Source organism: Sturnira hondurensis, unplaced genomic scaffold, assembly GCF_014824575.4.
Source record: "Sturnira hondurensis isolate 20B ecotype Veracruz unplaced genomic scaffold, ASM1482457v3 Scaffold0002640, whole genome shotgun sequence".
NCBI classification, from domain to species: domain Eukaryota; kingdom Metazoa; phylum Chordata; class Mammalia; order Chiroptera; family Phyllostomidae; genus Sturnira; species Sturnira hondurensis.
In genome coordinates this window covers 813144-839321 of record NW_028075271.1, presented here as the reverse complement: position 1 = coordinate 839321, position 26178 = coordinate 813144, and the positions used below count along the sequence as shown (strand labels likewise).

The 26178-nt window shown below is 44.5% G+C and overlaps 1 protein-coding gene and 1 non-coding gene across 8 annotated transcripts in view; both read right to left on the bottom strand.

Moving 5' to 3' along the window:
• Positions 1-26178, bottom strand: part of ITSN1 (intersectin 1) — a 182514-nt gene that overhangs the window by 100243 nt on the left and 56093 nt on the right. For all 7 annotated transcript variants that reach the window (XR_005065676.1, XM_037040584.1, XM_037040582.1 and 4 more), the window contains 5 exons: positions 16219-16379; positions 10801-10977; positions 9226-9322; positions 6240-6340; positions 299-362 (listed from right to left, as the gene is read on the bottom strand). Coding sequence is in view for 6 of the 7 variants with exons in the window: in XM_037040584.1 (XP_036896479.1) it covers positions 299-362; positions 6240-6340; positions 9226-9322; positions 10801-10977; positions 16219-16379 (600 nt within the window). In the remaining variant the exon portion in view is untranslated. The remainder of the gene's footprint in view (positions 1-298; positions 363-6239; positions 6341-9225; positions 9323-10800; positions 10978-16218; positions 16380-26178) is intronic.
• On the bottom strand, positions 13485-13609 carry LOC118983298 (small Cajal body-specific RNA 14). Its single transcript, XR_005065687.1, has one exon.

Sequence of the window (26178 nt, the reverse complement as noted above, 5' to 3'; positions counted from 1 at the left end):
AGTCTGGGAAGGCTTGGCTCAGTGGACTGAGCGCTGGCCTGTGAACCGAGAAGTCGCCGGTTCAATTCCTGGTCAGGACACATGCCTGGGGTGTGGGCCAGGTCCCCAGGTGGGGCCTGCCAGAGGCAGCCATCAGATGTACCCCGTACACATTGGTGTTTCTCTCCCTCTTCCTCTGTCCCTTCACCTCTAAGAATAAATGAGTAAAATTGCAAAAAAGTAAAATATGACATTTAAAAAACAAACACAGAAACAAAATTTCCACTATATACAAACCAAGGAACTTTTCATTCCTTACCATATTGAAGCCAGCTGTGCCTGTGGTAAACTTGACTGCATAAGAATCGTCCTTGCTTGGGGACCTAGAGAGAAGCCGGGAAGAAGTGTGAGGACGAGTCAGCAAAGGGGCCCGTTCTGCAAGGCCAGCGTTCCGCACACAGTGCTGTGCGGTGGCCAGGGATCGCAGCGCGTTCACCAAGATTTGCTGTTGCTTAAGAGGCTTTTCAAAGAGAAAAGTCACCCCAGGGAAGAAGGGAAGCAACACACACACAGCATCTGGCACATGTCTGTTAAACGGGTGAATAATGAAGAACGAGTACGTGAAAGATTAGCTTCACACTGTGACCTGCCCATGGGCCCAGACTGCCACCTCTATCAGGATCAGGCTTTTATTTACAGGGCTGAAACATATTCTCTCTAAATTCAGCATCTCCTGCCACCGGCTGCTGCCTCCACCATGACGAATATCAGACAAAGTCAAGAAGTCTCAGAGAATTTGAGAGGACGACAGGACCATCGCGAGAACTCTTCTAACCCTTCGTACACAGACTTAGAAAAAAGCGACTTGCTCCAGGCTGCACAAGTGGCTAATATCACAGCAGTTAAAAAGAATTCCTGGAAGTTCAACTCTTCTCAAAATCAGCTCTCACTTCTTACAGTACTTGTAAATGTCTTCACTTTGGGAGTTAAACTAGCCTTCGGCATCAGACAAGCCGACAACAGGAGCTTCTGCGTGTTCCAATACATCAGCACCAGGGAGACGAACGCCTCGTCGCCAGCACGGCATCGGGAGGTGCGCGGTCCCAGGACGGCTGCTGAACCACGGAGCAGAAAGCCGTAGCAAGCAAGTTGGGAAGGCTCCTGGGTGCAAACTGTTGCTTCTAGCTATTTCACTTTTCCCTGGGCACCTCACCAAAAAGCACAGAAGTGGAGTTCTGCCACAGCAAGCAGTAGCGGCTAGGGATCTCCGAGTGCCGCCGCCAGGTTCCGGCACAGGAAGCTCCGGAGGACGTCAGAAAAAGCCCTGGTGAACCAGAGGCTGCGGGCGCTGGTCCTGCTTCAGTCTGGAGCCTGATGCGTGACCTGGGGCAGGCAGTTTCCTCACCTGCTGGGCCCCGGTTTTCTCGTTCCAGGAGTCCTATCCAGACTTACAACTCTATAACCCGCCGCACAAGGAGCCATAACATGGAGCTTAGCACGGTGCTACGGCATAAAGTGTTCAGTAAATGGCAGTTAGTACTACTGACAATATTTTAACTTCTGCTTACATATAAAACATGGGCAAAAAACCCCACGCGAGTCTATACCTATGTATTTTCACATGTGTACATGGATGTATGCAGCTTAGTTCATTTCCAGACTGGAAATGGTCAAGTAAACAGCACCCAGATCATGAATGAGCACCCCAAAAGCCCCTCTGAAATTCCCTTCAATCATCCCCTCCCACCGAGCATAGCCTGACTTCTGGTGGCATTCTGTGTCAATGTCAAGTCTGGCTTATTTCGCCCAACACACTATTGCTGATTATATGTTGCTGTCAGACATAATCCGAATACCTATACAGTGAACTGCAGTTGGAGGTGCTACGAACAGTGAACACTCTAAGTTTTGGTGAACATATGTACATATTCCTGTTGGGGGTGCACTGGAAACATCTAAGAATAATAAACAATCTTTATTAAATTGATAGGAAAGTTCTTACAGGTTCTGTGGTATACTGGAATGAAAAAAGGTCACTGATCATTTTATTTAGTCTCTAACACTGGATTTAGAATTGGCAGCATTAAAGATGAATTAGCAAAATTTTAGCGACTGCTTTAATTTGTACTTGTAAAAATTCTTCTCATTTCAGAACCATATTTAAACAGTTAGTAGTTCACCTACTCCCAATAAAAAGTGGAACAACAAATGAAAAGAATCAGCCCCAGACCTGGCTACCACAAGACACAATTCCAGTCCTGACCCCTCCCACTCCCTAATGAGACAATGACAAGACCACTTCCACTGAGAGGACTGTCCTTCATCTCCGAAATGGAGGACTGTCCTTCATCTCCAAAATGAAGGACATGGTCTAGAACTGAGCTTGGCAAACCACGGCCCGCAGGCCATATCCGGCCCACCATCCATCTTTGTAAATAAAGTTTTACTGACACAAAGCCATGTCCATTCATTTAAGCGCGATATATGGCTGCCTCCACACCACAAGAGCAAGCGGAGCGGCTGCGACTGCACGCCGCAAGCCTAAGGCATCCCCTACTGTGTCCTTCCCAGACAGGCTGTGTGGGGCTCTGCACCGGACGACGCCAGCTGTGCTTTGCAGTCCTAACGCTTGACTCTATCGTGCGTCCTAAGATAAGGCTGTGAAACATTAAACAGCATAAAATCGCGCTCCAAGTGCACAGAACTATCCTGTGGAAGCCTACATTCGTAAAAGGATATCAGTTTTGAAGTACTGGCTAATAAGGAAACATTACAGACACAAATATAAATCTCAAGTTCATAAATCCTGCTCTGGGCATTCGTGTTTGGTTAAGGAAGCATGAATAGAAAGAACGGAGAATTAAATGAAGTTAATGCTTTACATCAAACAATGGCTTTGACTTCTGTGATTAATACATGGATAACCACACTAGCACGTTCATTACTTCGGAATGTAAGAAGACAATAAACACCTCTCTGAGAAGAGGGGTAGCATTCACACGAGTCTGAGAATTCAGCAGGGACTTAGACAGCCCTGAGTAAGGAATGCGCCTGCTCTATTTGGTAAGACTGCCTCTTTTAAGAGTGTGCAAGAGCATACACATCAACTTGTGAAGGAACAGGAGGCAGCCGCCTAACCAGGGGTACTCGCTCAGTCAACCCAGGGATCACTGGGGGAACATGTGCCACTGCTGAATTAGCGTCACACCACAGTGGACAAGCTCCCGCCACAAGCTCAGGTTCTCACTTCCTTCCACTTAGGACCAATCAAGGGCACCTGCAGGCCCGCAACACGCTCTCAGAGGGGTAGCCACCACCTGACGGCACCCAAACGTGGGTGAGAAAGTAAAACACGGCAGCGATGAGAAATTCCTCTTTGCTCCAATGGGCCACAGGCTGCAGCACAGGTCAGCTAGCCTGCAGGGTATGTGCAATTCTGGGAGCACCAGCTAGTTCCACTCCCCTCCAAACACAGGGGAATGCAAGTGACTGTAAGTGACCTAGACTGTCCTCTAACCGGTAGTAAAACGTTAATACTCCTGCATTGAAATGGTGTTCATAACTCTAGGATGTCCCATCCCCAACGTTAAGAACTGTTGCATTAGATTAAGAAATTACATGGAAACATGCTTTATAAGTTTTTTAAATATTTTGTTTATTTATGTTCATTTTTTTAAGTAAATATTTAAAAAATATTTTATTGTTGGTCTATTGCAGTTGTCCCAATTTCCCCCCTTGATTCTTATTTACTTTAAGAGAGAGGGGAAAGGAGGGAGAAAGAAAGGGACAGAAACACTGATGTATAAGGAAAACACTGACTGCTCGCACACCCCCAACTGCACACCAGGCCCACAATGCAGCCGTGCGCCCTGACTCAGTTTGCAGGATGACACCCAACCCACTGAAACACACCCATTAGGGCACTTTTAAAGTTTTAAGTTCCTTTAAAACAAGAAACCACACACACACACACACACACACACACAAAAACACCAAATAAACTATGAAGGAACAAAAATAAGAGATTAAGAATATGAAATTATATATTTCACTTGGGCCCCTTTATATTCTGGGACCTTTTCTCAACTCTCCCTCTTTGGGCTGAATGAGTAACTACTCTGGGGGCTCAGCAGTCATGTACTCATTGTCAGAACTGTGATCGTGACAATGGTCTTGGCATCTCACCCACCTCAACAAAGCAGCTCTGCTTCCACCAACAGTCCCGTGTAGCCCAACACACACCCTTATGGTGATTTCTCACAAAGGGAAAACAAACTGAATTTTATTTATTCCTATTTTAAATTTACTGTAATGAGTTATTCTATTTGACATGACTATACAAAGATCTAATTTGAAAATAAAATTCCTACCTTAAATTCTTGCCAAGACAAAAGAGCAGTAAGTATGCAGATAAACGTTAGTAAAATCTGCTCTTTCTAGTGTATTTTAAATTTTACTTCCTGCCTCAGACATTAAATAGTCTATGTACTCAAGTGCCTGAGTCCATTACCTTTGGGTTGAAGACACTGCATTTCAGTCCCAAAATACACATTCTACCAAGACAGAATGTCTACTCAGTGTCATATCTGAGTATTATTTTAATTAGCTCACAGCAAATGCCAACAGTGCTTTGAAGAAATGTTTTCAGAATCCCTGTCCATATAGTTCTGGGTCTGTAGGGAGCAATGGTATCAAACAAACCAGGTTAAACAGTACTTAACACTACACTACTGAATCTGCCTTCAGGGCCTAGAGAAGCTGGGCAGGTTTTTCAAACTGTGTGAAAAAAACACACCAAGAGTGGCATAGAGAGAATTTGGGTAGACTTATAATTCGCCCCTTCAGTTACAAATAGATGCTTGAGATGACTGTTGAGATCTTTCATGCGGATGGGGTTTAAGGCTGGATCAGAACCCTTTGAAAGAATCCCCCAATCCTGACATTGTTTAAACAAGAGGAAAATTTTCTGTTAAGAAGTAAAAACTACAATGGTAAGTGATAGCAAAGAGAAGACAGCGGGAATCTGACAAGAAGTGTTTCGAGTTACATACCAGTGCTTCTCCTCTCCAAGAAAACAAACTCCCACTTTCCCTTTCCTATCTGTTAACTGGCAGTTACATTCTTTCCTTTTGCACTTGATGTTCCTATCAGATGTCTCTATTTTCCTTTATAAAATTACACCTTGCTTTATAACTTTCTGAAAAGTTTAAAGTGTCTGATCCCTCATTAGAAAGGTTTCTGGAGAGCACCCTAAAACGCGCTCCACTGTTCTCACGTAGACAACAAATTTTTTTAAAAATCCACCAAGCCCCGGCGGGTGGCCCAGGTAGCTGAAGTACTGCCCCACACACCAAAAGGTAGCGGTCTGATCCCCGGTTGGGGCATGGGAGGCAACCGATTGATGTTTCTCCCACATCAATGTTTCTTTCCTTTTTTAAAATAAATCCTCACCTAGAGACATTTTTTTCATTGGTTTTAGAGACAGAGGAATGGAGAGAAACATCGATTGGTTGTCTGCCACATGTACCCAGACCAGGGATCAAAACCTCAAATAGGTGTGTGCCCTGACCAGGAATCGAACCCACAACCTTTCAGTTATGTACGTGACAATGTTCCAACAAACCGAGCCACACCAGCCAGGGCTCTCACATCGATGTTTCTTTCTTCCTCTTTCTCTCTCTCCCTTCCTTTCTCTCTAAAATCAATAAACATAACCTCGGGTAAGGATTTTAAAAAATCTATTGAGATCCTCCACCTCCACTCTGGCCCCTCACACACGAACAAACCAGGCCCAGAAAGGTCAAGTGCCTCTGGCTGGTCCGTGACAGAGAGGGTTCCAGATTCCCCACTGGACAGTCACCCTCCCCCACCCACGCTGCCTTAAATGCTGGCTGTGCACAGGCCATTTCAAGTTCATCTCCAAGGCTGAGCTTCAGAACTTGAAGCCCTTTTGTTTGCAGCACTTTTTTCTTTGCCAGCACTTTGACTTGCACAGTGGTGGCGTTCGGCGTGCCAGAGAGTCTGTGCTCTCCGTTCCACTTACCAAGCAGCGACGGGGCAGAACTCTGAGGCACTAAAGAATAAAGTAACTATGGCTTTACCAGTAGATGACAACGCATTATAAAAACCACAATGAAAACCCTGTTCAAAAAGAGCCAACTGAGAAAGGCATTTGGAAAATATCTCTGCCCAGTGTCTAGAAACAATCTGCATTAAAACAAAGATTATATTTCCCTAAATCAATTTTTCTTTGTAAATACCTGTTAAGTGTCCACTCATGGTTTTGTCATGGCTGTTGAAGAGCTGTCTGTATTTCAGCCGGGAGGACTGCGGAACGGCCCATTCTGCCAGCGGAGGGGCCCTGGGGACAGACAAAAGGGGCGGGAGGGATGAGCAGGAAAGAACAAAGAGCCTGTGGAGGTTCCTCAAACACCAAGAACTTCTCTGGAAAACTAGCTTTATCCTTTTATTCACTTTCGAATGACAATTTCTGACTGTTCAGTAATGAGCATGTCCATTTTTTAAGGTTATAAACATTTCTTTCAAAACAGATACAAGTAAGCTTATGATCTTTCCAGGACCAAGTGAGAGCATAACAGACCGAGCGACTGTTTCAAGTTATATACACGACCGAGTAACTTAAAGGTCCTACAAAAGTATGGAAAATCTACTCAGAACTGACATGTTCCAAGTAATGCCCAGGCTTTTCTAAACTCCTAGACTAACTTCTTTTTTTAATATTTTATTTATTTATTTTCAGAAAGAGGGGAAGGGAAGGAGAGAGGGAGAGAAATATCAATGTGTGGTTGCTTCTCATGTGTCCCCCACTGGGAACTGGCCTGCAACCCAGGCATGTGTCCTGACTGGGAATCAAACCGTGATCCTTTGCTTCACGGGGAATAGACTAACTTCTTTTGGCTTAAAAAGCAATGCTCATAGCAGACAAATAACTTCCTTTATGGGTACGAACTCTTTAAAATGTTTAACCTTCTACACAGCAAAACACAGGATGTATTTCTTAATGAAAGGGAACTCTTCTCTTCTGGGAGGTGTAAATGCCCACAAATGGAGAGTGTCCCAGAAGGAAGAGGACATTCGCAGGGCCCTGGCAACTCAGCAGCGGCAGTGGGCGAGCTCGAGGTCTGCCGGCAGTCCTGACCCGAGGCGGTCTGGCCGGCAGGCAGCTTGGGTCTCGAGTGGCTCCTGCTGAGCCCTGGGAGCAGGGCCCACACAAGAGTGCCACACTGGAGGAGCCACAGCTCGTTAAGAGCCCGAGAGTTTAAACATGACAGTGAAAATGGCATTCCATTTCCAGGACAGGTCGCAACTGATGCCCCATTTGCCATTTCCTTTCATTTCAACAAAAATACCTATTTCCCACATGTAAAAGCTAAATTTTAATCATAGACTGAACCTCTAGGTCATCACTTACATGTTACCTGTGCACTTATACTTATCATACGCACTTTATCATAAGCATAGGAAATGGCCCTCAATCACTTAAAAAGCTCCTGTACAAATTCATTTTTTCAAGTTTTATAAATAAATGTTTTAATAAAAAACACTTACCAACATCTACTCTGTTGTGCGTACTCCTGTAACAACTCCCTCATTTTAAGCTAGTATTTTGCTGATTCCAACTCATGCCTCTTTGTCAAGAAGCACGTTATCTCGCCCCTGCACCCAGGGACACAGGGCGTCGTCACACACAGAAGTGGCCCCAGATTACACTTACTGAGTCACAGTTTTCTGTAAACTTCCTGAGAATGTAAATGGACTAAAAATTCATTCACAGGTAATCAAAAAGTTAGATGCCACATTACAAGAATTTGCTAGAAATTTAAATTATTGAAAAGATGGCCGCCTATAAAAACACAATTGCATTAATAGCACGAATGTTCACTAATACCGACTATTTATTCATTCTAATGTCATAAATCAACTTTAAGACAGATTTCAAGAGTTCTTGAGCAGAGTCAGAGAAAACTCAACCCTTCAGTGTGGTACTGGAGAAAGAAGAAACTTGGAACTTAGTGTCGGATGATCAGAGTCAAAATCTCAGCCCGGCCACTGAGTGAGCTGCAACCCACGGGGGAGGAATGCGACCTCTCTGGGCTCAACTCCTCACTCACAATCCTGAGACAACAGTCGTCTGGTAAGTAGATGCTCAATAAAGGTCCCAGAATCTTAGAACTTCAATTAAGTGGAACACAAATATCTCCATACCACATTAACTGAAGTATTTGGAGTAAAATTCCACGGTTACGAACACACGCTTTAAGGTCAGAAAGACCGCAGTCCAACTCTGGGCTCCATTACCTAAGAGCACGTGATTTTGAGCCAGTCCCTCAAGGCCCCTCAGCTCCTCCCTCATCTACAGCATAGAGGGGGAAGAGTCACTTCAGAGGGAAGGGGAGCACCAACTGAGTTAATGAATGGTAAGCGTTTGGCACAGTGCTTTTCAGTTTATAGATTTTCTTTAAATCACTTTTTAAAAGGCAATGAAGTATTGAATCAGATCCAACACACTTTTCCCTTTAAAGCAGAAAAGTGACTTGGTTCTCTGAGGGAAGATTTCTAAAGAGGACCGAAACAAGAAAAGATGGAACCATCTTTACTTACATTCCCTTTTCATTCCAAAAGTTTTGAAATAGCTTACAAAGGGAGCTTAATTTTTCATCTTAGTGAAGTCATTTGCAAGCGAAAAAACAAGGGTAAAGGAAAATAAAAATATGAAAGATAATATGAAACCAAGATTGGTCAAAATATAAACAATAAAATCATGTAAGCGCTGCCAAAATTGAGCCCCATATTTGGTTAGTAACAACTATCCACTAATCTGAATAAGGCGTTTCATAAAAATTGACCTTAAATAAGGTGTTACTAATAATTCACATAGACTACATAAGATTATCTGAGCTAGAATTTAAAATAAGGCCAATTATGGCTCTAACCTTCGCATAAAAATTTTATCAATTTTTACTGATTAACACAAAATAGTCCGCTGCTCTTTCCCTTATCCCTAGAGTTCTATTTTATGAATCACTTACCACTACCTATTTATTATCCTGTTAGAAAAACAGCACTTAAGGAAAGTGTCATGTCTTTGATTCTGTCGTCTCTGCAACAAATGAACGATAAAACCTAGTAACATTGCCCAGAATTGAGAAAGTTCCAGTGCATTCGCTGTCACATCACAAGGACTTGGCCCAAACCACCCAGCTGAAAACGAGCAGACTCACTTACCCAGCCACATCCAGTGACTGCGCCTTCTGTAGCTTAGTGCTGGACTGCGGCCCTGGACCCGACCTACTAAAAGAAGAACTCTTTGGCAATGTGGCTGCTGTAAAAACAAATAAACGTTGAATAAATTTAATTCTACAAAGATGAGAAACTTTTCCCTATTTACAAAAATTAAAATGCACAGTCATCCAGTCTGTGGCAAAATTATTCCTTCCCATCCTGGACTCCCACCTTGCCTCCCGTCCTCTTGCCAAAAATGTTTCCCGATTTCCTTGTTCCTATGCAAAGTCCCCTTACGAAGTAGTAATGTTCATATCCATGAACCCTGACTTTTCGGGACACATTTAGTATCACATCTGAGAGGACCTGCCCACAGTTAAAGCAGGAGCAGCCTAAATACACGGATGGCAAGTTCCTGACTGCACTGAAGGAGCTGGAGTGTGAGTCTCAGACTCACAGACTGGCAGTCCTGGCCCGGGGCATGTGATCGTAGGGAAGGTCAGCTTTTGTGTCTGATTCTCAGAGGCCGCTTGGCTATAGCCCGGGGCAAAGAACTGTGAACCCCAGGGAATGAAGCCCTCATCCTGGCCTGCAGTCTTGCAACATCTGCCATTAGCCACAAAAGGAAGGGCGTGGGCTCCCTGGCATCCCTGGGAGAACGATGGCAAGCACGTTCCAGCTGCCATCACATCTGCAGTCGTGGGTGAAAGATGAACTGCATGTGGCAAGAGAATGTTTTTTAAAAGCGTACATTTACATTCTTTGGCTATAACCTAAAGACACATCCGGACAGATAAAATAAATCCAGGGGGCTAGGCACGAAACGATGATTCAAATACAATGCTCAATGCCGCAATGTCATCAGCACTAAATTTACTCAAACATAGTCAACATCCTTTTAAAAATGTGCTTTCCTTATTGCTACGAATTCAGCAAATTTGTTAGACTAAGGTTGTCTACCTCTACACTTGATGCCTTTAATCACAGGGGAAAAGACTCTGAATAAAGTCTTGACATTAAACCAGGAACTTTTTAATCCTTCTAGTCAATTAAGCGAATATGTATACCAGGACCTCAGTCTGTTTAGTCACTGAACAGAACTCCTGCCCCTTTCTGCCCAGTTCACGCCACCTCTCCAACAGTAACAAGAAGCAATGCTCTCCTCCCCTCCCCTAACCCACCCCCATAGCTCTACTCGAAGGGATTGACTTGATTATTAGCAATTCAGAGCAGCTGAAGGAAAGGAGTAACGGATACATGGAAACACAAAATGTTCAAACCCTACTCAAACTTCAATTGCTTTTGTCAAGCCCTTGAAGGGAAATAATGCTCTGGTTTCAGCTGCCAAGTTCACCTTTGTACACAGTGGTACCCAGAGTCCTAATTCATTCTCCTTCCCCTCTCTCCAGCCCTGCACATCCATTTGGCATGTTGAAAAAAATGAGACATTAAATGAAAGAATGAAGATATTTTCCTCTGGAATAAAACAGCGCAAACATAATCAGAAAATGCAGACAGAAGATCGACTGAGAATCCAAGTGACGAGAGCTCGGCCTGTGGCCTCACTGGGTCACATACCTGGATGAGCAAACGCAGGCAGAGGCTGTATGACAGGGGCCCCGTTGGCCAGGGGAGGCACTGCCGCTGACGGGACGGAGGGGACCAGGGGTGGGGACATCCCAACAACGGGGATGGATCCCATTGGCACTGGAGCAACAGCCGGGAGCGGTGGCATGCTGGCAATGCCTCCCATACCTACGAAGGAAGAAATGCCGACAAAATTCACACGGAGTCATATGTCAACATTCAATGACAATTAACCCAGGACTGCTTGAAGAAGAACACCACTTTCCAGGAGTAACATATCCCACGTAAAATACGAATTCAGAGCGGTCACTTTGAAGAGCGCCAAAACTTACGTCGAGGACCAAGACCCACCTGAAGAGGGGTCCACTGGCCGCAGTTAAGGAGCAATCAAACAGAAATTGCAATGCACCAAAAGCCACCAAAGAGAATTAAATTCATGACTGCGTAACAGCATTTTAAAACAAATAAGCTGAAAATCCTAATTGGTCCATTTATTTTTGAAACTAGTAAATAAACTAGCAAATAAAGGGGAAAGACTAAATCAAGTATGTGCCCTGCCTTGCCTTTACACGCTGCACCTGAGTAAATGAACATTTGATGGCGAGGTGTCTCCTGAGAGAAGCATTCCAACCAAAAAATGAAAAAATGCCGGCGTTGAAATGAGCCCCCCTTCCCTCCTGTTTCTCTCTCAGCTCGTGATCTGGGATGTAATAAGAAATCTATACTGCTGGCCTCCGTCCAGCCCCTGGTTGCCAGCGGAGCTCCCGGACCCCTGTGCTTCCCTGCCTCGTAGGGGCATCTCTGGTTAGGGAATCTGGTCTTGGTCCCTGGGTTCCCACACAAGAACTTCTCAGATCCCTGGGATGGCTGGAGTGATGTCTTTCTGTATTTGAACGAGGTGGCTGGGGGGCAAGGGGTCTCTAAACAGCTGCAGGATGGAGCTGGTGACAGGAAATGACACCAGGGCACGGTTAGTGGGCTGAAAGGCCCCACCAACCCCTACCTCACACAGACCTCAGCACAGGGACAGGGCTGGAGGCTGAGACTATCAATGGCCTGTGACTGCGTCAGCCCCGCCTACACAGCGAGACCTCCATTAAAACCCTCCACTGGCCGGGCCCTGGCGAGCCTGTGGGGCGGAGAACACACCCACACACTGGAGGGAGGTACGCCCCAGCCTCACGGGCGCTTCTGCGCCCAGGACCCTTCCGGACCCCACCCTGTGCACCTTCATCACATCTGTTATGACACACCAGTAAATGCAAGTTTCCCCAAGTCCTGTCCACCATTCTAGCAGATTATAGAAAAGGGGAGAAGTCGCACAGAGGTATGGGGGCCCTGGGGACCCTCTACTTGTAACTCAGGTGAGGACAGTCTTGTGAGAACAAGCTCTTCCACCTGTGGAATCTGACACAGCTCTGAGCAGAGTGTCAGAACTGAACTGAATTACAAGCTACTCTGTGTCTGGAGAGTTAAAACACTGGTGGATGTGGCATTTCTGGACACAAAATCCTTGGTTCCTTCTTTCCTTGAGGATCCTAAACAAGTTACTCCGCTTTTCTTCTGGCGCATAAAGCAAAGCCAGAGAAAAGTCTACGAATCCTCTAATTTTCTCTCTTCTGAGTCACGAGCTTTCTTTTTCCACACACCCACATAACTTTTTGTTTTACTAGAACATATTTCAGTGTTGTCTATCCAAGTCCCCAGACACGCTGCGCCCCATCAGATACTGTTTCAAGTCTTTCGCTGCAAGAAGACTGTCCTGAACTGGTTTTTAGCAAGTGTCCCATCCCTTGCTCCAGTTTTCTCCTCGGGACCCCACCCAACCCCGTATGTGACTTTACCTACAGTGTCTGTCACTGTTCTCAAAACCTGTCTATCTCTTTTCTCACTGCCTTTAAAAAAAATCTTCCTCTCTTTACCTATTTCTTTCCAGACAGTAAGTATAGCTTGTGTCACTCCTAATTTAAACTTCATTTCTGAAATGACTTTTTTCTTTTACTTCTCCCTTTCCTGAGTTCTGTCACCTTCTTTGGGAAGTTCTCAAATTCGGACCCAGTCGTCCTTTTATGACCTGCCGCACTCTCTTAGTATTAGCTCGTTTGAAACAGCAGGTCACTGGCGTGCTGTCACCATTGATGGGGGTGTTACGTGGCTCTTCTCTCCTTTTTTTCCCCCTAATAATAACCGGTGTGGGCTTTGACCTTGGCAGACATCACCTGTTGCTCACTTGCCCGTGAGCCCTGCTTCCCAGGACTTCGTCTCTGCTCTCCTTCCCCGCTTCGGACTGGACCTCCTCTTTCGGTAGCTGGGCCCCTGCTGCCCCGCTCAATTCTGATCACCTCACAGTCACCTCCCCTCGGCGTGGGGCCCTGTCCCCAAGGGAAGCCTTGTGGGGCCAGTTCCGGGAATTACTGAACCCAGACGGCTCCAGACGACTCGGGTCTTCTTACCCCGGAACCATCGCTGCAACTGCTCTGACATCCGGGTTTTCCCTAATTTTCAGCGAACGACTCAGTTTTTAAACAGCCACCGCCAAGACTTTGTCCTTTTACCAAATGACCACCTTTTCTGAACATTTTCTGTATATTTTTAAATAAATACATCCACCAAGGCTGTATTTTGGAAGCCAACCCTCATGACTGTGCCAAGTTTTGTGTTTTGTTTTGTTTTAACACGTGTGGAGCCATCACACAGAAAATCTGGTAACTCTACAGGGCCTGTCGGCATGTCACGACGTGCGTGACTGCTTACGGCAGCACTGGACGCCAACACAGGAATCAGTGCCAGGAACAGTCAGAGACTCGGTCTTCATTTTTGACAATCTCTCCTCAATTACCAAGCTCCCCACTGTTTAAGTTCTCCGTAGTTTTCAGATGCACTGAGAAAAAGAAATTCTAAGTCCCTAGAGGCTTCACCAGGCCCTGCACCCCCGGCCATCCACACACCCTGCCCTGGAGGTCCGAGGTCACCCGAGCTGGTCTCTGGCCTGGAGGGCTTCTCCCTGGGTCTGCCCGTGACTCTCACCTCTGAGTAGCTCAGATGTCACCTCCTCAGAGAACCCTTCTCTGAGCACCTGTCCCACTGGTCTCCATTCTATCAACCTGACTGTTTACCTGCTGGCCCGCTCTCCCCCAGTCGATGGGCAGCTTCACGGCAGCAGGAGCCACGCTGTCTTGCTCATCACCATGATCCCATCAACGAGGACACACAGTCAGGGCATAAACATACTGGTTTACTTCAATAAAAACCATGGCCTCCAGTAAAAAATAAATAAGTACACTTTTAAAAAGCAAACAGAAGAGCAACTTCTCTTGACATAGGCTGGCCCAGGGTACAGATGAGCCGCATACGCACCCTGACCGCATCCTCAGAGCCTGGCCGGGAGCAGCCGGGTGCCCTCCGGTAAGCCCCGCCATCCCTGCACCCCACCCTCCTCTCCCGTACAGGGGGCAGGACAGAGCGATGGCAGGCCTTGTTCCATGGTGGGCCAACAACGGCGTCAGCACACGCAGAGCCCGAGGAGTGACCTCCCACGTCACCAGGCAGTTGGTGACAGTGAAGGTGGGGAGAGGGAGGGGAGTGAGGAAACAGGGAGCCTTCGGACGAGCCCCACCTCCCTTTTAGAAAAACAGTTAAGCAAACTGTTCAGCTCCTTGGAGTCTCGTTTTCTCATTTATGTAACGGGGGGTTATTGTTGTAGCAAATAAAATACTATACGTGAAGACCTACTGTACGAGGGCTAGGAAATGCCTGGTGAGATAATGTTTAATATTATTAGGAAGTAACGCTAATAGTAATAAATTATTTTGTTCTCAAGTAGCCAGAAATATAAGGAAAAAAATTATCCTGGGTCGAGCTGAGACATGGAACCAAAAGTACTAGCAGAGGCCAAATCTCTGAACACACGTGGGCAAACCCGACAGGACCGTGTACTTTTAACTTGTCTTGAGTTCTGCTGCTTGCTCGTGACTCACCCTCTTGGAAAGAGTTCACTGAGAACGTGTGTGTGGCGAGGGCGAGGGAAAGGCAGTGGGGAGCCCGGGGGAGGGGCTGCGCAGGCTGCCAGCTCCGTGATGGGCAGAGGCGGGCTACTGATGTGACCGCCAAGCCCGCTGGGCGGGGAGGCCACCACCTCCTGACAACAAATCCGCCGTACCTCTAGACCTGACATTCCTGCAGCAGAATGGAATAAGAGACGGCGTGTCAAGTGTCAGAGGAAGAACCAGTGACCTCAGGCCTGAGGTAAGAAGGGGAAACGGATGCCTCTGGTTATCTGACCCTTCTCCACTGAGGTTTCTTCTCACAGCCCCGGAAGGGAGGCTGTTTCAGCATGTGGGTCCTGACCAAACAGTGGCCACAGGGACCTTCCGAGATTCTGAGCAACTTCTGCTAGAGCGAGCTGGTTAACCCAGGGCTGGGCCCTGGGGACACACAAGGGACGAGGGCCCTGGCCACTGGAGGCCTACGGCACTGCTCACTTCTGCTCTTCCTGGCCTTTGCCCACGTGCAACTGAGGTTTTCCTTCTCTTGGATCACTGTCCTGCTTGCCCAACTCAGAACCTGACCTTTCCCCTGGTAAAAACCAGTCTTGTGGCTAAACCTCACCAAAGAAAGGCAATGCACAGTTTTCTTTATAGCAAATCTATCCAGTAAAACCACAGCATTTATTCATTTATCTCAGCTTGTCATCGACTGCACTAGAGATGACCCGAATCACTACTGACTGCCCCTCCCAAATCTACTTCACTTTATCTCCTGTCATCAGATACATCAGAGAGGAAGTTCCCATAAACCAGATGTGACATCTGATTGCTGTAATCAACCTAAATAATCACAGTGTAGGGTCAGAACAGAAATCTGAACAGTTGATAATCTTAGTCAATTACTGATTGATTTTTAAGCAAAGTATCTGCTAAAAGATAACATTTTATAGAATTATGTTTATAATTGGGAAAACACTTTATTTTTTTATTTTTTTCCTGCTTCATTTTATTCTGGGAGAACTTCATGTGGCCAATTGCCTCAATACTGTGAATTGAAATATTTGAGAAACTGTAAACCAACACAGTTGTTGATACAAAAGGGAAAATAAAGGTGTATGGAAAGAGAAAACCAGAAGGAAGCACGGGACAATGGGAGGGTCGAGAACCCAGCCACAGCAGGGAAACGACAGGCGACACAGACTGCGGGGCCGCCCTGACCTTCGCCCTGACCACCTCGGCCATGCGTCGCAGTGCGGACGTGCTCCCCCCCTCCGGCACTACCTTCCTGCCTAGGGCCGTCAGTTTGGGGACAGAATTACCTCCTTGAATTTCACACTGCTAGAAACTGAGAGGGGGGAAAAGGGAAACATTTATTTTTTTAATATACAATGAAAGATAGGAACCAGTTCCTCTCCAAACTCACCAAACGCTGGTGCACTGGGAATAGCTACTGGCTGCTGTTGCATGACAGGGGGAAGTGCAGAGGGGAGCTGATACCCTTGCAGCTTCAGTTTGATTAGTTTCATGGCGATGGAAAACTCCACTTGATCCATCCTCCCGTCATTATTCATATCGGCTAGGGCCCTGCAGACCAACAGCAGGGCTTAGAAGACTATGACCATGATCATGACCTTCCCCCGCCCCCACCCATACAAACAAAACAATCAACCCCCTGAAACCTGGAGAGAACAAAACAGAAGAAACAAAGCAACATGAAAAATTTATTTACCAAGTAGAAAGTAAGCTGAAAAGTCTGACAAAATTTTATATAAATGTAAAACACTTATTATTATGTACTCTTATGTGATACACAAGGTAATTTTCGGTCTGAATGTCGGGACATGTACTCTGGGCACCACGCAGGGGTTCTTTTCGGAGTGACGGAAGTGTTCCACAGTTGGACAGTGGTGACGGCTCCAGACCTCGGTGGACAGACTAAAACCCAAGGAACTGTGCACTTTAAAAGGATGGATTTTACTGTGAATTAGGTCACAAAAGTGTACAGTCCTGGTTGGTCTGGCTCAGTTGGTTGGAGCGTCACCTGTAACCAAAAGGTTTCAGATTCAGTTCCTGGTTAGGACACAAGTCTAGGCTATGGGTTCGATCCCTGATCAGGCACAAACGGGAGGCAGCCAGCCAACACTTCTCTCTCTCTCCGCCTCACTTTCTAAAAGCAATGAAAAAAATGTTCTTGGGTGAAGATTAAAAAAAAGTATTAGGAAAAAAGCTCTGCCCTGGCCAGGTGGCTCAGTCAGTTGGAGCGTTATCCTCGTACACCAAAAATATTTTGGGGTTCCATCTCCAGTCGGGGCACACACCTAGGTTTCAGGTTCGATCCCTGGTCCAGGAGGATAAGGAGGGCAACTGATTGATGTTTCTCTCTTACTCTCTCTCTCCCTTCCTCTCTAAAAGTTACTAAAAACAAATCCTCAGATGAGGATTAAAAAGAAAAGCACTTAGTAACGGAAAGTTTATTTCCAGAGACAACTGACTGGCTGCACCACCTCCTCTGTGGGGTTCCACAAACCTCACCGTGGGGGCATAACATGCTGTGCTGTGACTTTGCTACACTTTTAATTAAATGAGCTTCCAAGTGTGTTTACTATTTGAAAATGGGACTGAAAAGTAAATGGTCACGTGTCACTTGCAATGCACTCTTATGTGGGGTATATTCATGCAAAGAAGATAAGCAAAAGAAAGAGGTTTGCATTTGCAACTGCAAACTACATGATACAAACCGCTGTGCATATTCATGACTTATACTCTTCTGCATCAAAAATGTTCATTCAGCCCTGGCTGGTGTAGCTAACTGGACTGAGCACAGGCCTGCGAACCAAAGGATCGCTGTTCGATTCCCAGTCAGGGCACATGCCTGGGTTGCAGGCCAGTTCCCAGCAGGGACACATGAGAAACAACCATACATTGATATTTCTCTCTCTCTCTCTCCTTCCCTTCCCCTCTAAAGATAAATAAATTAAATCTTTTAAAAATGTTCATTCAGATTTCATTTCTTTTAGTCTAGATACTAAAGGAGAGAGGATTTATTTTTAAAACCAATCTTAAGAAAATTTTATTTGAAACACCAAAGGGTAAGACCAGCTACTCCAGTCAAAATGCCAGGATTAGCAATCTTTTAAATGAGCCACATCCAGGAGTGTCCAAAAAAGAACATTTTAAGTTTCACAGAAAATAAGCTTGTAACGATTAATAAGCAGTAACAGTATTGCTAGAGTTAACTCAAAGAGAGAAAATAGGAAACAATAAAAATGCATGACATATAATGAAGATTAAAAACCTCTGAGGATGTTAAAAACTGTAGTCAAGACTATTCTTTTAGAAAATTTAAAAAGGTCATAAAGCAGGAAAGGGAGCCCCATGGCCACAGGAGCTCCCTTCCGACGCAGCTGGAACCGCCCCGGCCCCCCGGCCCCCGCCCCCCAGCACTGAGCCCCATCGGCAACCCATGTGGACTCGGGCCTTCACTCACTACCAGGGAGCCCGAACACTGCTTTCCGGAACACTTTTGAACACAAGAAGGTCATCTGGAGTCAGACACGAACTGCCCACTCTCTGCCAAGTTCTCTGCTAGGCTGCATGTCTCTTCAGTCCATTTGTAAAAACTCACTGTGTATTACGTATGAACTACCTATCGGTCAACTGATGGAAGACTTTTTAAGAATTGTATTATTTGTTCATTCTGCGTATGGCATCTTTTCTGCAAAAAAATCTACATTTTTATATATATTTATTATACAGCTTGTAGGTTTTCAGTCCTTCATTTTCTAAAATTATTTTATTACATTTCCATCTGTAAACTGTAACTGTGCGTGTATGTGCGGAGTGCCATCCGGGGCTCAGCCCTATTGCCTCCAGAGGCGTGCCTGGGCAATCGCACTAACTGGTGCACCCCCTCTCGTTGAGCAAAAGCTGTGTTCGTTGTTTTGTGAACGCTCACACACAATGAGCCCTAGATCCGGACGGCGCGCTCCGACCGGCCAGGTCAGCACGGCGACGGCCCATCCACACCCGCTCTGCCGTGTGCTCTGAGGGCTGGTCAGGCTCTCCTTTTCAGAAAAACTTTGTTAAGCTGCTCACCAACGTCTTTCTTCACTATCAACTTTGAGGTCATTATCAAGTCTACAACAGCCCTATTGGGATCCAAGCTGAAACTGCACTGGACATATCAATCAATTTTGGAGAAATGACATGTTTATGATCATGTGTCCACCAAAAAACCCAACAAACCCTGAATGTTCAGTTCACTAACATTTCCTTCAATAAGATTATATCACTTTCTCTATATAATTACCATTATGTTAAATGTATTCTTACAAATTGTATCACTTTTGTCACTATTTTAAATGGAACATTTCCCATTCTATATTTAGTGCTTGTTTCAAATTATAGTGAAAAATTTTGCTTCTAATAATCATTCATGCGACACTCAGCTAGCTTACCAATCTTCTATGAATCTTAATTTTTTAAGACAAAAATCTCTTGGATGTGGTAAGTATAAAATCACATATACAGTAAAAAGGAGAGCTAACTTTCTCTTACAATATTCACACCATGCCTCTTCTTTATGGCCTTCTTGCCCCTAGGAGTATGCAATGTGTGGGCACCCCACCTAGCTGTGAGTTGAAATGGCTGTAGTGTTTCACAGTTTAGAATAATATTTGGTGGTGATTTTAAACACATTCTGACATGTGTAAGCAGTTCTCTTTCTACTTATTAGAAATGGTTATTATATTTCTTCATCAAATGCTCAATCAGCATCTGCTGATCTGATCATCACAAGCTTTCTTTTTCCTTTTAGCTGCTGATGTAATAATGCTGAGAAAATTTCTTGATTCTGAACCAACAAGTTGATCAGAGTTTTCATACATTGTGAAAGTCCATTTGTTAAGATTTGTTTCTGATTTTTTTGCATCTATATGCATGATTGAGACATCTTTGATGGCTTTATTTCTTTACTATCTTTCAGGTTTCATAGAGGAAGTTCAATAAAATGAAATGGTGAACTTTGTGCAATACTTGTAAAAAGTTATTCGGCTGGGCCCGGGACAGGGAGCTCAGCTGGCGAGAGCGTTACCCTGACACACAAGGGCTGCAGGTGTGACCTCTGGTCCGGGCGCACATAAGAATCAACCAATGAATGCACAGGTGGAACAACAAATCAATGTTTCTCTCTGTTTCTAAAATCAATTTAAAACCATTGTTTTAAATTATTCAGTTATTTCAAATGGTTTTCAGGGAAAAAATATTTCCATAAATCACCCTCAACATACATACATAAAAAAATAAGATAACCAGGCTGACAGATTTCCACTCCCCATCCCATACCACTGCCCCCCAAAATGTATCTGCTAGTGAGAAACAGAACTATCCAGCGTGGGATATGCGGGTTAGAGAGAAAGCAGTTTCTGGCAATGGCTTAACCGGAAAAATTCCATCCTAAAAGCCTTCCCACTGGCGTGCCTCACTGGGACAGGAGGAGAAGCTTAGGGTCCTCAGGGCCTGCGTGCTCGACTTTAGGCCAAAACCTACTGTATCTCCAAAGTGCTTCTTTTTTTTTTGAATTTCCAGTAACATTTACTTTGATAATTTATCAAAATTTATAAACTACATGTGTTATTTTGATTACTTATAGTAATAAGTAAAAACTAATAATATTTATGTTACTAATAACTGTAAGTTTTTTATTCAGAAGAAAAATTAAAAACATTTTTACAGCCTTATCTTAAGAGTAGATTTTTAAAACATTCTAAGTTATATATATTTTGTTTGTATGTTTTAGAGAACAATGATAGAGTAATCAGTAAAAGGTTTTAGGGTGAAAATAGATCTTTTTTTTTTTGATTGAAGGATATGGTTTTATTTATTTTTTGTGTGTGTTTTCTTTTTTTTAATTTAATTATTTTTCAAGTACAGTTTTCTGTCTATTACTCCCATCCCATCCTACCCCCCGTGCTCCCCACCCCATTTCCACCCTTCTCAGTTGTTGTCCATGTATCCTTTATATTTGTTCCTCTAAATCCCTCCCCTATTTCCCCTGAAATTCCCTCCCCTCTCCCCTCTGGTCACTGTCAGCCTGTTCTCAATTTCAGTGTCTTTGGTTATATTTTGCTTGCTTGTTTGTTTTGTTGTTTAGCTTCCTGTTAAAGGTGAGATCGTATGGTATTTGTCCTAAGCGAGCACCAAAGTGCTTCTTGAGAACTTTGTGTGATCTTCCCTAAAAAAATTTTTTCTCATCTAACAAAACGTAACTGCTGGGACTTCCTAGCAGTAAAGCCCTAAAGGCCTCTAAGGAAGTGTAGCAGTCACTCCCACACTGCTCAGCCCGCCCCGTTCCCGATACTCTGGGATACAGCTGGGACTCTGTCCTCAAGGCTTCTCTGTGAAACAAAACAAAACAAAGCAAAACTTCAGCTCTGCCATCCATTTCATCTATCATTCATAATTATTTCTGCATTTATTTGTTTAATAACCTCCTCAAAGCTTAACTAAGTCTTGAGAATTCTAAAATCAGTCATGTAACTTTCAAAGTAAAAACAAACAAAAAACCTCCCACGTACTAAAAACTGTAAATTAACCAATTGCTGTTTATGATAAGCTGACCTTAAATACAATATTTGGCCTGATATTAAAATCTGCACTTAATGACAGGCAGGGATAAGCTGAGAAAGGGGCCACAGGTACGCTGAACACGAAAGGGCATCTCCTGTCTGATCTGCACAAATAAACCGCAGGTCGCTCTTACACACAGTCCGTGGGAGAAGTGCTCCAACTCCAAACGGAGGCAAGTCGAGCAACATCTGCAGAACTACAGGTGTACTTGTTCTATAACCCAGCTTCACTCCGAGGAATTTACCCTTGAAGATGGCTCTCCACCGACACAAAAACACACACACTTTAACTCATCCATTGCTGCATTACCTGTAATGCAGGTAATTTCCAACAACTGAGAAATATGAGAAATTATCTAAACGCACACAGACAGGAGACTGCTGAGCACACTACTGTGTGTCTCTCACAATGAGCACCATGTACTGTAAAAAGAAAGCGGGAGAGATCTCTGGAATCACCTGTGTGATTTCTAGGAGCCACTGTTAAGTGAAAAAAGCAAAGAACAAAAGAACATTTATAGACTGTTTCCTTCAGAACATGAAGAAGAGGAAATAATTTAAATATCAATATACACACATAATATATTACGAACCTGCTTTATTCCCCACAAAAATAAATGAAGGATAAGAAACGGGGATGAAGGCTTAGGGGAGTGAGAGATACTTCTCTGAGTTCATTTTCTGTACACTTTTGGCATCTGGAACCTTGTTAATGTATTATATATTCAAAAAATAAAATTAGGTCCTTAAAGATGGGATCCCTAAACTGAATGAAAACAAAACCCAACCTAAGCATTTTAGACTGATAACATATTGACATAGGAAGAGGGGGGGGGGAAACAAATCAAGTAACTTCCAAACAGAGTACCACATACATCCTCAGTCTATAAACAAAAGAACTTGAAGGAACCTGAACTCCGCTGAATGGGCCTGGCGTTTGCAGTGGATACTAGTGGCGCAGGTCCGTGTGTGGCACACGACCGAGGGAGCAGGCCCCTCCCAGCCCCTCTCATTCCCTGCCCCACAGCGGGAGCCTGTGGGTTCCTTCCGGACCCCGCCAGTCCACAAACACTTGTCACAGGTGTCTCACCTCTCACTGGATGAGTCCAGCCTAGGCTTCGTTCATTTGTTATTCATCCAACTAATATCTAAAAAGGAGTCATCTCTTCAAAAGATCTAGGTGCTATCTAGGAATCGGGGTTACAACTGTGAAAAAGACAGACAGGCTTCCTGTCCTCTCAGAGCTTGTATTTTAGAACAAGCAGACACTAAACAGGAAAACGAATTAGCTTATTCCACATGATGGTGAGCGTGACTGAGAAATGGCACAAGGGGTGGGAAGCAGAAGCAGGGGGTGGGCGGGCCTGGCGGGCAGGCAGGTGCAGGGAGCAAAGGGAGCCACTGAGGACCGGTGGTCAAGAAGCACGTCTCTGTGGAAGTGACACACGAACTGAAACTGAAGGGCAATGAGCCAGCTGTCTGAGAATCTAGAAGGATGGCATTACAGGAACAAGAAAGACCAAGTGCAGTGACTGAAGAAGCCTGGCCCATGTGATGAAGAGAAAGAAGGTCAGTGAAACTGGAGTATAAAAATTGAGGAAGACAGCAGTGCAAAGTAAGAAGAAATAGCAAGACCAGACTGCATTGGGTCTTGTGGCCTTGGCAATGACACTGGATTTCCTTCTCAATGGAGAGTTTTAAATGGATCTACTTCTTAAAAAAAGACTGTTTAGATGCTATTTGGAGACTGGAATCTAAAGAACGAAAGACAGACTTCAGTCAGGACAAACAGTGGGCCCAGGTGAGATGACAGATTGTGACAGTGGCAATGGGGGCAGAAAGAAGTGACCATATTGGGAATAAGAATTTGAGAAATAAGCCGTTAATCTCCATGTTGGTGGCCCCTAGGGCCTCTGACCCCAGAGCTCTCATCTGCCTTCTTTTTCTTTCCTGGACCTTCACGCCTCTTGTCCATTGCCCCTGCCTCCTGCCCCTCCCTCCGCACACCAGGCCAAGGCTGGAGAGATTTAGGCACTGGAGTCGCCAAAAGGATATGGGACGTTTGCCAGTTTCCTTCCAGCTCCTTATCAGGGAGACAGTTTCTCAGAGGCTGTGTCATCTTCACACAGTCTTGAGTCCATCCTTTGAGAACTCAAGTTTTATTATATTCTTAGTTGGAAATCAGATTGGATAGATAGGTAGCCATAAAGTATTATTAGATTACAACTCAAATGTCACAAATTAATAACTGGAATATAGGCTCTACATGGATCAAAACTGTACAGGTTTCTGACACACACTCCCCAGGAGGTCACATCACTCATATACGTGAACTGAGGTCCAGAGCAAAGAAAGTAAGGCCCAGAAAAACAGACTAGAAATAATTCTAATTCTTATCCAAAATTTTCTTCTTGCTCAGAAGAAAAGTTGCTCGGACACAGGGACCGATGAAAACTTCGGTGCAAACCCATTTCTCTGTCCACCAAAAGGGGCATGGGCCTTCCCTGGGCCCTAGGGGAAAAACCACGAGAGAACATAAGACCAACACAGAGACAAAAGGCAAAAGCCTGCCATTAGGTCAGCTGCTACTATCTCTAAATTTAAAAACCAAAATGTGAAGAGGTCAAGTGCCACCCAGGGTTACCGAGGGAGTGAACAGCAAAGCTAGTGCGGAAAGACAGAGCTCACGCTTCACCCTACCCTGGCCGTCATCTCAGCAGGCCTGCCGAGGTCCGAGGGATTTTCAATTAGTTTCAAAGGTTCCACTTGAGGAAAGATACGTAGGAGTGCTTCCCCCCACCCCCACACCCAACAGCAGTTCTTGAGAAAAGTAAAAAAATAGTTGATTAAAACACATGCCATAATAAATTTAACAAAATCTCATAAAAAATTTAAAGAAAAGGCCCTGGCTGGTGTAGCTCAGTGGATTGAGCGTGGGCCTGTGAACCACATGATCGCGGTTCGATTCCCAGTCAGGGCACACGCCTGGGCTGCAGGCCAGTTCCCAGCAGGGGACTCATGAGAAGCAACCATACATTGATATTCCTGTCCTTCTCTCCTTCCCTTCCCCTCTAAAGATAAATAAATAAAATCTTTTAAAAAATTTAAAGAAAAGAACATTTTAACTGCCAATTCATTATATATAGTTAATGAAAATTTTCACTATAAAAATGTTGTAAAAATGACTGATACACTAAGCTAAAAACTTTCAAAAACTGCAAAAAATAAAATACACTAGCTAATACTTTATTTTTCTCCATTATACTCACCAGCATGTGACAACTCCTGCTATTAACAATCTCCCTCCAATAGTGCGCAATTGCTGTGAAAGCATGGATTCCGTCCGAGTGTTCGTGGCTGTCCCCCAGCACCCACACTGACCAACAGCAGACGTCGATAAACACCTTCCCACTGCTGAATGAACTCACGTGAAGTGAGGGAGAGTTTCTCAGCACAGTATTCATCACAAGCCTGCTTCTTGAATGAACCTTCTAAAACTAGGAATATAGCATAAAAAGCCGAATTCAGGGGAGGAAATTAAACTTGGGAAAGGAAGGTTCTAGCAAGTGATCTTGACCGATGATGTGAAACACAATCACATACTAAGACACAAAGCAAAACAGGCAGCACAAGTCTCTCGCATTTTGACTGACAGGTGAGGGCTACTGTTTTCTTCCTGCCTTCCTCCCTCTCTTCCCCCCTCCCCCCTCCTCTCTGCCTTTTCCTTTATTTTAAAAGTAATTCCCAAAAATCTGGTTAGTTGATTTTTCCAAGCTCAAGACAGATCAGAGGCTAGAACTAGGAGGCTCCTTGGTTGAAAGAGACAGTCTGGCGGCCAACACGCCAACCCCCAGGAAAAACAAAATAAAGCACACACCAAAACAAACACAGTGACGTCGTGTCATTTAGTTTTAATTCAAACAGATTCATACACAAATATATCTAAATGTCCCAGGAAAGTTTCGCTATTTCAGAACACAGTACATGATCTTCATACTGATGACACTTATAATCAGGCTCAGCATATGCTCTCCTGAAAGGCAACAAGGAACTGTGTCAACTTTATTAACTTCAATGAAATTATACGTAACAGAGGTCAACATTTAAGGGGAGAAGTGATCCGCTGGATAGCTTAGTTATGTGGAACCCCCAGTCCCCAGTGCCCACAGCAGCTACCTTTTTGGGGGGTTTGTCTTGAGGGTCTACTATGTGCCAGGCCCCACACTACTGTTCATGTAAATTTCTCTCCTAATCCTCTTAGCCCTATAAAAAAATGTCTTTCCATTTTCTAGATTAGAAAACTGTGATTAGAGAGGATAAATACATATTTCTAATTGTAAAGACAGAAGGCAGTACAGCTGGGATTCAAGGTCAGGCTTGTGCATACAAGTCAAGTGCTTCTCTTACGGCCGCAGCTGCCTCCACTACACGATAAACAGGGAAATGGAGCGCCGCGCGAAGAACCAGTCCCTGAGGACAACGTGGCTTCTGGACAAGAGAACTCGGCGGGGCTCCCCAAAGCCAGGAGCCTGGAACCCAGAACTACATTTCCCATTGCTCTCTTTTCTGAGTTTTCAAAAGACTCAGTGTTTATCTGTAATAGTAAATTAAGAAATTCAACAATAAATAAAACTAGGCAATTGTCAAAAAAGAAATTCAACAATACCTAATATGCATTCACCTTGTTCAACACTATAATGTAATAAATGTTGGTTGTTTCTCTATTTCACTGGTTCTTTCACTACTAACCCTCGAAT